Below are 12,003 nucleotides of genomic sequence, written 5' to 3' on the forward strand. Positions count from 1 at the left end.
CAAGGCGGAGTTTGTTGAGTTGTGATCCAAATTCAGTTATGTACAAGATAAATGCTAACTTCTCCCGGAGCGAAGCGAGGCCCGTCGATGGAAGGCTTGGGCCGAAGCGAAGCGGAGGCTTGGCCCCCCCGCAGTATGGATCGTCGCCTATTAGGGTTTTTCATCTATATATATTTTCTGTAAACCGTCGTCTTGGGATAAGAGAAAAGTTGTAAATCCCCGACGTAACCTCATCCGATATAGTAAAGATTTGCAGGCAGATGTCCGTGGTTTTTTCCCTTCTTTTTTGAAAGAGTTTGTCCCCTGTATTTAATGTACTGTTCTTCGTCGTTTATATTCCCTATCATTTCTATCACGCGTGAAGCCGTGAACGACGCAGCAAGAGGCGTCTCGCTCGGCGGTCCGTGGTGCGGCCCGATCCGATGCTGCACCGCTGAACCTGCAGGTCCATACGCGCAACAGTTGACTTTTGGGCTTTTGGCATTGACAACTGGAGTGCCGGACACAACAGCAGTACATACTGCGCCCGGTCAGCACGTACCGTCCTCCCCTTCCCCTGAAAATTGTAGGCTTCTGAAACGAACACAACGGACTAGCCTGAAACTTCAGTTCAGTGGGCAACAGAAACACTGGGCACAGCTGGTGCCAACACGGTCTAGTTTTCTCATACAGGTTCGGTTGTTCCACAATGGCCGTGTTCAGCGGCATCCATGGACCGTGGGCTTCTCGCCGACGGAGAAGCTATTTACAGACTGCTACTCAGTCACACTTACATTCGCCAAGAAGACTACAAGCAGACCGGTTCACAGCTGCACAGGCACAGGGTGAAGCGATCTTCAGAGCTCCTACTAGAGCAACGAGGCTTTCCATTTCCACCGCGGAAACCTCAGACGGCCCGTGCTGATGCTCGGCCTCGGCCCCGGCCCCGTCTTCAGCAACAGCAACAGGAGACGGCGCCCAGTGACGACGATCTGCTGTTGTCACCGGCGACGACGACTGACCACGGCAGCACATGCAACCCACTGCGTCATCTTTATTGGCACACTATATTCAAACCGGTGTGGTTTCTCGGCGCACGAGAGTAAACTTTGAAGGGTTTAGGGTTCGGCGGCTCACCGGTGTCCACGTCTGAACATTCACACAGCTTCTTCTTCAGTAGGACACTTCCCGGAACTGCGGCCAGCCTCACCTTACTTAGCCTCTTCTTGTCTGAATCGTCTATCTCTCTGAACCCAAATGTTGATGTCCATGTCTCCACTAGGTGCGGAATTGCTGATAGGAGTAGCATCTCCACCTTCAGAAATTTCAGCATCTGTACGAAAAGATAATTGTCCAGGCGTAAGTTTTAGAGTACCAATGTAACTCCTGCGCCATACACATTGAAGACGAGCACAAGAATCGGTACTCCCTTTGTCAATCACATAAGGCATATTTTGTTTTGGAAAAAAAGAGTCAATCTTTACAATTTTTTACCAACAATTAGTTAACTTACATGCATGCTCAGTGTACAAAAGTTGCATCAATAGATTAATGTTCAAAATATTTGTAAGATGATGTTGATTTTATTGCGGTTGACAATATAATATAAGAAAAATAAATGGTTAAAATCTACTTTTGAAGATTTTCTCGGTCTAAAATACACCTTACATCGATGGATGGAAGAGGTAGATGCTAGACACATGAACATATAGGCAAACACTAGGGTAATTAAGGACACATGTTGGAAGTATGCCAATTTGATAGATAATTTTGCACAACAATTATGAAGGGATTCCACATATATAGACAAAGTAAGATATTAGTTTCTCCTACTGTACTTATGTCCATACCTCCTCAATGTAATCCATGAGGCGCCTGCACATCCCCTGCTGACGGTTCTCTGTAGAAGTTGCTACTAGAGGCATCTCTGCTACAATTGCACCATGCAACCTGCAGCGACATCTACGTTAAGCCCAGTTGTTTACTTCCTGTAGTATATATTACTCCGACTGTGTACTCATGAACAAGTTAGAAAAAATGTCAGACTTCTTTTTTCACATGGTACCTTATGGAGGCAACAGATACCATGCTGTCATCATTTTCCAAAACTACAGTATAGAACCCCTTGTGATTGAAATGTATGAAATCAGACCTAGCAAAGGAATATAACAGGTGTTAGGTTTTGAATGGCCAAAGTAACAAAAAAACAAGCAACTTGCAGTAAGCAACAATGCATGTCACAAGTACATATTGATTCACAAGAGGAAGAAAGAAAGGCCATCTCACCTCCAGTTATATAATATAGAGGGAATAATGTCTATCCCTGTCCTGGGATCTAGAATAGGCAGGAAACATTCTTCCATAATACTCAAGGCAATCATAAGTTTCATGTTGCATTCAGCCATGAGAGCAATCTCCTCTGCTGTACGAACCTTTTTATCACCATTGTTACGAAGAATGGTGCAAGACAGACCATCATCCACGTGATCAGGCACTCCAACACGAGAACGAAAGATTGTATAAATCTGACAGTAGCAGAACAAGATCAGTCTCACTCGAATAGACATTCTGCCATGCATTTACATGATAATTAAGAAAAAAAAAACTCTCCTTAATGCAATGATGTGCATCTCTCCTGTGTATTCAAGAAAAAAACTCGTGATAGTTAAAGGACAGGCCAAGTTCTTCTGAAACATACCTGCTGGCATTTTCTTCCACAAAACCAGGTACCAGGTCCATCCTCATTGCACGGAACTTTGGCAGATACGCATTTTACATGGTCTGGAGGAAATAAATTGGTTATTGAATAAGTAACCAAAATCATAGTATGTATTTAGTTTCATACAGTAATTAATTAACCAACAACTTTAAGTCATTAAAATCTTGCTCTAGGCTTGGTTAAAAAGCAGTCTGCCCTGCCCGTGTGTGTGTGTGTTGATGTTCTGGCTTAACATTCCATGAACAATGTGCTATTATATAATAAATAATCATAAATGGGTATCGCATAATGATAAATCATATAAACAATCATACTGACAAGAGAGATATTTTATATGGCAACAAAAATGCATAGTATGACAAGTGACATTACATTGGCGTTCGCACTGTGAGCATTCTAAAGCAGGAAGGGAAGTTCTGAGCTCCTTTGAATTGATTACTTCCCCACAAATGTCGCAAAGGCAGCTAGAGCAGTACCAGTTGCCATCTGGAATATCCTGAAGGAGAAATTACAATACAGTGAAACAATTCAGTAGTAATAATTATGGGAACCTTGCATCTTACTGCTGTTAAAGACTCTAAGGTAGACAATCTGAAGTAAGGTTGTTAGGGTAGAATTATGGGAAGTTAAATAGAAAATTATATCAGTAAAATGAACTCTAATATGTAAGTGCTAAATCAGGCGTTCTGTGATGCTGCTGAGGACGATGAACACCAGAATGCTACAGTGACACTGTTGTTTTTAGGATATAACTGGAGTACATTATTGATCCAATCAATGTAATTCAGAGTAGTTCGCTCTGTGCCCACTGCCAGGTGAGACAAGTCTTCATAGGCGAGGACTCAGGCAGGGAGAACCTCTCTCTCCCATGCTTCTCATTATTGTCATGAATGTCCTAAATTCCTTGATTGAGTATGCTACTCAGAAGCAATTGTTGCAGCCATTGTCTATGCAGCAGGTTCAGCATCGGGTTTCTTTTTATGCTGATGATGCAGTTGTTTTCTTAAGGCCGGCAAGAGATGACCTGTATTTGATGAAAGAGCTGCTGGACCTTTTTGGACATGCTTCCGGACTCCGAACCAACCTGTCCAAAAGCTCGATTTCTCCCATTCATTGCTCTATTGATGAAGTGGCCGCTACAGCTGATATCTTATCCTGTACCATCAAGGAATTTCCATGCACCTATCTTGGGCTCCCTCTCACAATTGGGAAACCCACCAAGGAGGATTTGCTACCAATAATTGACAAGGTGGCAGATTACTTGCTGGGCTGGAAAGCCTCATTAATGAATCGGGCAGGAAGATTGGTAATGGTTCGAGTAGTTTTAACAGCTGTTCCCATTTACCTTTTGATTGCTATGGACTTGCCAAAATGGTTTCTGAAGGCTATTGATAAGAAAAGGAGAGGCTTCCTTTGGAAAGGCCAGGAGCAAGCTAATGGTGGTAATTGTTTGGTGGCTTGGGAGAGGGTGCAGCGGCCTCTTGAATATGGTGGCCTTGGGATCCATAACTTAGAACTCCTTGGCTGCGCTTTAAGGATTCGTTGGCTGTGGGCTGAGAAAACCGATTCATCAAGACCATGGGCTGGTCTTCCAGTACAAGTCCCCCGCAAGGCTCAGGCCCTCTTCAATATTGCAGTAGATGCCATAGTAGGGAATGGTGAGAAAATTCAATTCTGGACAGATAGATGGTCAGAGGATCACACCTTGGCTGAGTTGGCCCCCAACCTGTTTAATGCTGTCCCCAAATGTATAGCCAAGAGACGTACTGTTGCTCAGGCACTCCAGAATAGAAAGTGGGTAGATGACATCAGGGGAGCTCGCACAGTACCAGTCCTCATCGAGTACCTGCAGCTCTGGGACATGGTGGATGGAATGGTTCTGCAGCAACAGGTTCCAGATCAGTTTACTTGGAAGCTAGCCCAATCTGGTTTATACACAAGTAAATCAGCCTATGCTGCCTTCTTTGTGGGAACCATCAGGTTTGGTCCTTGGAAAAGAATTTGGAAAAGCTGGGCGCCTCGTTGCAAATTTTTTATCTGGTTGGTCTTCCACAATCGGTGTTGGATGGCTGATCGCCTTGCGAAGAGGAGACTGCCCCATCCTGAGGCTTGCCCTTTGTGTGATCAAGCTGAAGAGACTATTCATCATATCTTGGTTGGCTGTGTATTCACTTGTCAAATATGGGCTCAAATCTTCCAATACTTGGGTCGCAGTTCTCTATCGCCAGAACCTACAGCATCTCGTTTCTCTAAATGGTGGTGGAAGGCAATATCGTCAGTGCCCAAGGCTGAAAGGAAGGGTCTCAACTCCCTGATAATTTTGGTAGCCTGGGAGGTGTGGAAGCACCGTAACTCATGTGTGTTTGAAAATGCCACACCAAGCATCCAGGAGGTTCTTAGGGCTGTCAGCGCTGAGGGCAATCTTTGGTGTAGTGCTGGAGCAAGAAAGCTCCATGAACTCTTGGTCAGGGAGCCGGCCTTGGGGGTATAAGGCAGGCTGTTTTGTCTGGTCGACATCAATATAGTTTGTGGCGCGTCTGTTTTAGTTAAGAGTGGGTGTGTGTTGGTGGTGTTTTTGTACTCGAGTAGGGTGAAAGTTCTAGTTTGGTTTTGGTGAATTGATGAAACCCTAAGTGCTAACCTAGTTTATCAAAGTGATTATGAGATAGGTAGCACATTCAAGTGGTGGAGCAAATGAAGATTATGACATGATGATGGTGATGTCATGGTGATGATCAAGTGCTTGGACTTGAAAAGAAAAAAGAGAAAAACAAAAGGCTCAAGGCAAAGGTATAAGTGGTAGGAGCCATTTCGTTTCGGTGATCAAAACACTTAGTGAGTGTAATCACATTTAGGTTCGATAGCCGTACTATTAAGAGGGGTGAAACTCGTATCGAAATACGGTTATCAAAGTGCTACTAGATGCTTTAACTCATTGCATATGCATTTAGGATCTAGTGGAGTTCTAACACCCTTGAAAATGTTTTGTGAAAATATGCTAACATACATGCACAAAGGTGATACACATTGTGTTTAGCACTTGGGAGCAAGGGTTCGAAACGTCACCGGCGCCCTGTACCGAAAAGACAGGGTTTCACAGAGTGCACCGGACGCTGTCCTCGTGGGTCAGTCAGTCAGTCAGCAGAGACTGACCGGACTCTGAGCGAGTCCGGTCATGTGTGACCGGACGCGTCCGGTCGCTCAAAGAGCTCTCTGGACTCTCTCTGAGTTGCATAGGACGCTGGCTAATAAAACCGACCGGACGCTACTCTGGCGAGTCGGTGCTAATGACGTAGTGCTCGGGGGTTTGGTCTGTGTGTTGACCGGACGCTGAGTGAGTCCGGTCAGGGGTGACCGAACACGTCCAGTCGCGACTGGAACTTTACTGGAAGTGACCGGACGCTAGGCAACTGTGCGTCCGGTCCTACACTGTAGTGCGTCCGGGCACAACTTATGTGCACTGATGACCGTTGAGATCGGACGATAAGCATTTGAAGCAGGGGCTACGTGGCATGCATCGCGCGACCGGACGCTGGGGTCTTGCGTCCGGTCAAACCGACCGGTGCGTCCGATCATCTCGATTTTTGGGGGCTCTCTGTTTAAGCCCCATTGCCGGATCTAGCTCACTCTCTTGGCCATTTGCATTGATATAGCAACCTTATGAGCTTAGCCAAAGCCCTTCCACTCATTTCTATCATTGATTCATCATCTTTGTGAGATTGGGAGTGAATCTAAGTGTATTACTTGAGTGTTTGCATCTAGAGGCATTTGGTGTTCGTGTTTCGCTGCGGGATTCTCTTGTTACTCTTGGTGGTTGCCGCCACCTAGACGGCTTGGAGCAGCGAGGATCGTCAAGCGGAGGTTGGTGATTGTCTCCGGCTCCGATCGTGGTGATTGCGAGGGGTTCTTGACCTTTCTCCGGCGGAGAGCTAAAAGGTACTCTAGTAAATTGCTCGTGGCTTGTATGATCCTCATCTTGTGTTGGTTGTGCGACACCCTATTAAGGGTTTGGCGTGTGATGCCAATTAGCGCGTGAACCTCCAAGTGAGTGAATCGCCACAACGAGGACTAGCTTGCCGGCAAGCAAGTGAACCTCGGTAAAAAATCATTGTGTCATCATTTGATTCCGAGGTGATTGGTCTTCATTGATATTAATTCTTGTGATTGATTGGTTCATTCCTCGACTTGGTGGTATAACCATCTTGCTCTCTCTTTACATTACCGCAAACTAGTTGTCAAGCTCTTTAGTGTAGCTAGTCGTGAGAGCTTGTTAGTTTGGTTAGTGTGGCTCTTTAGTTAGCCTTTGAGAACACACTAACTTAGTGTAGTGACATAGCCATTGTGTTGATAGAGACTATATAAACTAGAATTGTGGTAGGTGACTTGTATTTTTAGTAGGCTAGCACAACACTCGCTTCGCCTCATATTTGTCTAACCGGTTTGCTAAGTGTTGTTGTAGAAATTTTTAATAGGCTATTCACCCCCTTTAGCCATTAGAACCTTTCATAGGGTCTAATCAGACTCGTGTATTTTTATTTCTACCTTAATGAAATGACACGTAGCTCTCCTACGTAGTTTGAGAAAAAAATGTAATTCAGAGTCATGGTAGAACAAAAGTGAATTTTTTCCATGATTTTACTTAAAGCATGGTAAGCAAACATGGGTCAAACAAGTATGAGTTGTGACATACTGACATGACACCCTTTTGTTTGTTAAATTACAACAGCAGAATAGCAATTTGTGAAGCATCATTTCAACAGCAGGCATGGTCAAGAATAAACATAGTTCTTTTCAGCCTACTCATTAGTAGTAATGAATAGGCAGAGAAGAGTCATTAGCTAATTAGTTTATTTGCCCAAACAAAATGTCCAGATAAATCTAATGACCTCAGGATAACAAACCTGACAAGGCAAGCAGGCTTGATGGTAACTAGCAGGACAATTGTCACAGCATATCAGTTCACCACCATCGCCACATGATCCACAGGTATCATCGTTTTGATCTGCTTGAAGGGACATTGTATCTTTTGCACGCTCTTTCCTCACCTTCTGCTCTATAGACCATGCTTGAAGCTGACAAAGACTGTATGATTTGCCTGTACCCAAGAAAAGATTCAGAGATGGGACTTCTTGCCTGAGACCAGCATGACACTTAAACTTGGACATTGTGAATGTGGTGCCACAGCATCGGCATCGAATGCCACTCGTAGTTATGTTCCCATCCTTTAACACATTTTTGCCTCCTGGACCTCGACATTGAAGAATGTTCACTCTAGCAACAATGCCCATTTCAAGTAACTTGTTCAGCACCGTCCTTGCTCTTCCAGGAAACTTCTTCCTGTCACCTTTATCTTCATTCTCCCAGCGATATCTTGGAAGACGCTTGAAACCAAGTTTATTTCTGAGCTTCCGGTGAAAAGAGTTCCTGTAACGTGCTGTCAGCTTATATATTACAGCTGTCATCAGAAGGTCATCATCATCAAACTTGCATGTGCGAGACCATGTTCTCTTTTGCCTTTTGATGTCCCTTTTGTGTGGTTCTTTGGACATGAGTTGTTCCGAAGGTTCACTGCTTTGCTCACCTTGGTCCTTGTTATTTTTGTTCGCAAGCACTAGATTCAAAGGATATCTGACACTGTCTTGGATATCTGCAGCCTTATCGGGCCATTTTTTCCCCTTCTTCTGTTCAGACGTTGATGCATCATTCTCCAACCTCATTTCAACATACTGTTTCGACAGCTTCGAGTTTGGTTCCGGAGCAGTAGCACATATCAAGCGCCTAGGAGGTTCAGGGTTCATTACTGTCCAACAAATTGGAGAACCCTCATTGTCAAGGTACAAGAAACCCTGGATCAAGCTTGCCTCATAAACCAATGAATTAGAGTCCAGCTGCATTTCGGTATCCATGGTGTCAGGGGAAGCATTCAGGAAGCTCAACATCTCTTGGTTGTTCATATTATTGTTCACGAAAGACAGAGTCCCATCTTGTGGGGACTCAAACAATACTTGTGGCTCTGAGATCATCAAAGTGCTGCCACTAGCTTCAGATGATAATTGTCCTGTTTTTGCTGGATCTTCCAAGCTCGTTTTATGAGCTTCCAAATATTTACCCTTTTCTGATAGTAGCGAGAATGTGCCAGAAGGTTCACATTCTGCATCCTTATTGGCCATTTGGAACTCAGAGACAACTGGAGGATCATGATAGCCATTGTTAATACAATCCTTTTTAGCTCCCATGTATGCATCTTTCTCTGGTGGTAGTGATGATGCACCAGAAGGTCCACTCCCATCATTATCTGCCGATTGGGGCTCAGAGACAGCTGCATCATCATGCTGTTCATTGTTGATATCATCTGTAGTTCCAAGTAGCATATCATCAATCTCGGGGGCAAACAGTAAATTCTCTCCTAGGTACATCTCATCAATTTCTGTGGTTTCATAGCCATGAGAGCTAACATCATTTTTTTGAACATTTTCAACCAGATGACTTAATGAAGATGAATCCTCTTTAGACTTGTCTTCAGCTTGATGATCCTCTTTAGACTTGATGCACGGAAATTTCCTTTTCCTGCCGGAACAAGTTTGACTTGAGCCAAGAAAAGCTGTTGCATCATGAAGACCCATAACTATGCGATGAGCTGTGCTTCTTATGCCTCTTTCATTCATTTCTGACATACACAATGACCGTCGATCAGCTTCATCTTCGCTAGTCTTGTTTGTACAAAATAGAGAAGCTTCTTCATTAGGCATAGGATTCCCTTCCTTACCAGGCTGATAATCAGATTCAGAGAGAAGCCGCAGAAGACTTTTTTTGCAGGAGCTGAGATGTGGATTCGTATATTTACTTGTGGGGTTGACCCCAAGTGACCTACTTGAAATCTTGGCATTCAACAGCTTACACTCACTGCGATCGAGGAAAGTCGTAGTGCTGTTAACAGCTTTCAGTGCCACTCCATGTTTAAGAGCTCCAACCTTCTTATCAATGCAAACAACAGCCATGAAAGGATCAAGGAGCTGCCACTGGGAGAGGAAAGATAGTGCTGGCTTCGTACGTTGGACATCATACTGTAAGCATAGCAGTGTGTTCTTCAAATCATACACAAATTCATGTATGTTCGACCACTCCTTTCCGTAGTCAATTGACTCATTTCCATTGACACAGGGTGTTGTCAGAAGCAACCACTGGCCAAAGTATTTCCATGCTCTGGGAAGAGAAAACAGGCGTGTCATCGCATTGTCTGGTGCCACATAAACATGATCAACCTTAACCGTACTCTTGTTGCCTCTTTCCTTGCCTTCAATCTTCCACCCGGCATCCACCATCAGAAGCTGTGCATGCAGACGAAGATGGTTCCAAAGCTCTCCATGGCCACGACCATCCCTCCGACGACTGAAATTGGAAATGTCGATGCTCTCCAAATCCATTGCACTGCAAATTGTTGCCCTCTCGCTCCTGCGATTTACCACCCTACGAGTGTACACCCGATCAGGGGGAGGAGTGCACTGTACCGCAAGCTCAAAATGGACAGCATCAGGAGAATGCATTGCTGGGTGAGCCTGCTCATCGGCACCAAGACAGGAGACACGATAGCTTGATAAGTTGCCAGCAGTGAAGGATTCTACTATGCGACAGTGTGCTGTCTTGTAATTGTGGGCAGAGCTCGATGGTTTGCTAGACCTTGTCACCACTTTGCCTGCATCCACAGTATGTCCAGTGCCTTCATGATGATGATCATTTAATCCATCAATGTTTTTTAGACAGAAGACACCCTCAAAGATCTGTCTTTCTTCCTTGGAACCATCAAATGCATCTTCTGCCAGCTCGGCAACTTTCTTCCCAAACAGCATTGTGGCAATGTCCTCCTCCTTCATCCCTATCTCCACGAACAAGCCTTTCCCATCCATCTTGCTCTTATTGATCAACAGCCAACCGGTTGCTTTGAACGCGTACTAGCTATTCTGCAAGGCAGTAAAAAAACATGAATTAAAGCACAGTAGAAGCAAGATGTGACCAAGCATGGTACAACCAAATCTAGAAAAGCAATAAGATTTGCATTGGATAGAATACACATTTGAGCATACATCAGTTCACAAGGCTGTCAGGATATCCGGAAATACCACAGAAATTTGCAAGATTCAATTCGAAACAATTGCAACACGGCTAAAGCAGACATTAATGCGCTCAATCAAAGCATGTATACTCCAAAACATATTGAGCCACTATCACTGTGTAATGCAGCATTCCATCGCTCTGTGCCAACATGAGTAGCATATGGTATCCAACTTTCAGTCGACAAATGCAGGGAATAAGTTTGCTAAAATAATTGCAGGAAACAAAAGCCTGAGCAACCGAAAGAGCTGTGGTTCCGGAAATAGGAACCAGTACCAAATCTACCAACTTATGGAAGCATGATGAAAAAAGAAATATGCATAAGCACTACTAAACTGCAGGAACTGAAATCACAGGATAGCAGGTAGCAGCCGCAATGCTGCATCGGTCTGCTCGCAAGGATATTTATCAAAATAAAACACTGAATACAACAGCGTCGAAGCTACCAAACACCGAACGAAGTGGCAGACTCTGAGATGACCTTACTGAACATAAAATCCGTTGAATGCGGAGCAGTGATTTTTATCTGAAATGAAATCACCATGACCTGGAACAGAGGTGCATTCTATTAATGAAAGCAATGCCATCTGGGTGACAGGGGAAATGAACAGGGATGGTGAAAAACTGAAAATGTGTTTCAAACGGCAAAAACACTCTCAGTGGAGTCCAGAACATCCACTAAGGACCCACTTCAACATGCAGCAAGAACTCTATACAGCATTCCTTCTCTTAAAAAAAGAAAGAGAGAGAACGGCAACCTTCGAGCACCCCGCTGTCTGCAGCGCCAACGGATCAATCCACCATCCGACGAACTGATCGATTAGACCGCAGCAGCAGCATTTCCCCAATCAAAAAGCCCACCCCGGCAGGCATCCACCGAGAAAAACAAAAACAAAATGGGACACGGCGAATCGCATTGTTCAGGGATCGACGAGCGAATCGCATTGTTCAGGGATCGACGAGATACTAACCGCGAAGAGGGCGAAACGGCGGCATTGTCATCGGCCTTTCCTTATCCCCTCCCCATAGGAGGCGAAGCCAGCATCACCCTCAGTCCCTCCCTTATCCCTTTCCAGCCCCTTCTTCCTTATCCCTCTACCTCCCCGCACCGAACAGTAATGGCAAGCACTCGCTCTGCTCCGGGGCGCGCGCAGCAATGTCTGCCTGCCTGCCTGCCTCCCACACCACACCACCAC

At 44.7% G+C, this 12,003-nt stretch overlaps 1 protein-coding gene across 5 annotated transcripts; it reads right to left on the reverse strand.

Annotated features, from left to right (window-relative positions):
* Window positions 1–605: 605 nt before the first annotated feature.
* Window positions 606–12,003, reverse strand: LOC136498143 (uncharacterized). 5 transcript variants are annotated; one of them, XM_066494093.1, is made up of 10 exons: window positions 11,779–12,003; window positions 11,294–11,354; window positions 7,600–10,656; window positions 3,071–3,194; window positions 2,678–2,760; window positions 2,266–2,504; window positions 2,045–2,131; window positions 1,830–1,929; window positions 1,117–1,312; window positions 606–1,031 (listed from the first exon to the last, which is right to left on the reverse strand). In XM_066494093.1, the coding sequence occupies exons 3-10, from the start codon at window positions 10,600–10,602 to the stop codon at window positions 760–762; spliced, it is 4,104 nt and encodes a 1,367-aa protein (XP_066350190.1). In that variant the 5' UTR covers window positions 10,603–10,656; window positions 11,294–11,354; window positions 11,779–12,003; the 3' UTR covers window positions 606–759. The 5 variants fall into 5 exon arrangements, with proteins under 5 accessions (XP_066350190.1, XP_066350189.1, XP_066350188.1 ...); XM_066494092.1 differs by having other exon boundaries at window positions 11,289–11,354; XM_066494091.1 differs by lacking the exon at window positions 11,294–11,354 and having other exon boundaries at window positions 11,779–12,002.

The sequence above is a fragment of the Miscanthus floridulus genome, chromosome 12, assembly GCF_019320115.1.
Source record: "Miscanthus floridulus cultivar M001 chromosome 12, ASM1932011v1, whole genome shotgun sequence".
Taxonomy (NCBI): Eukaryota; Viridiplantae; Streptophyta; class Magnoliopsida; order Poales; family Poaceae; genus Miscanthus; species Miscanthus floridulus.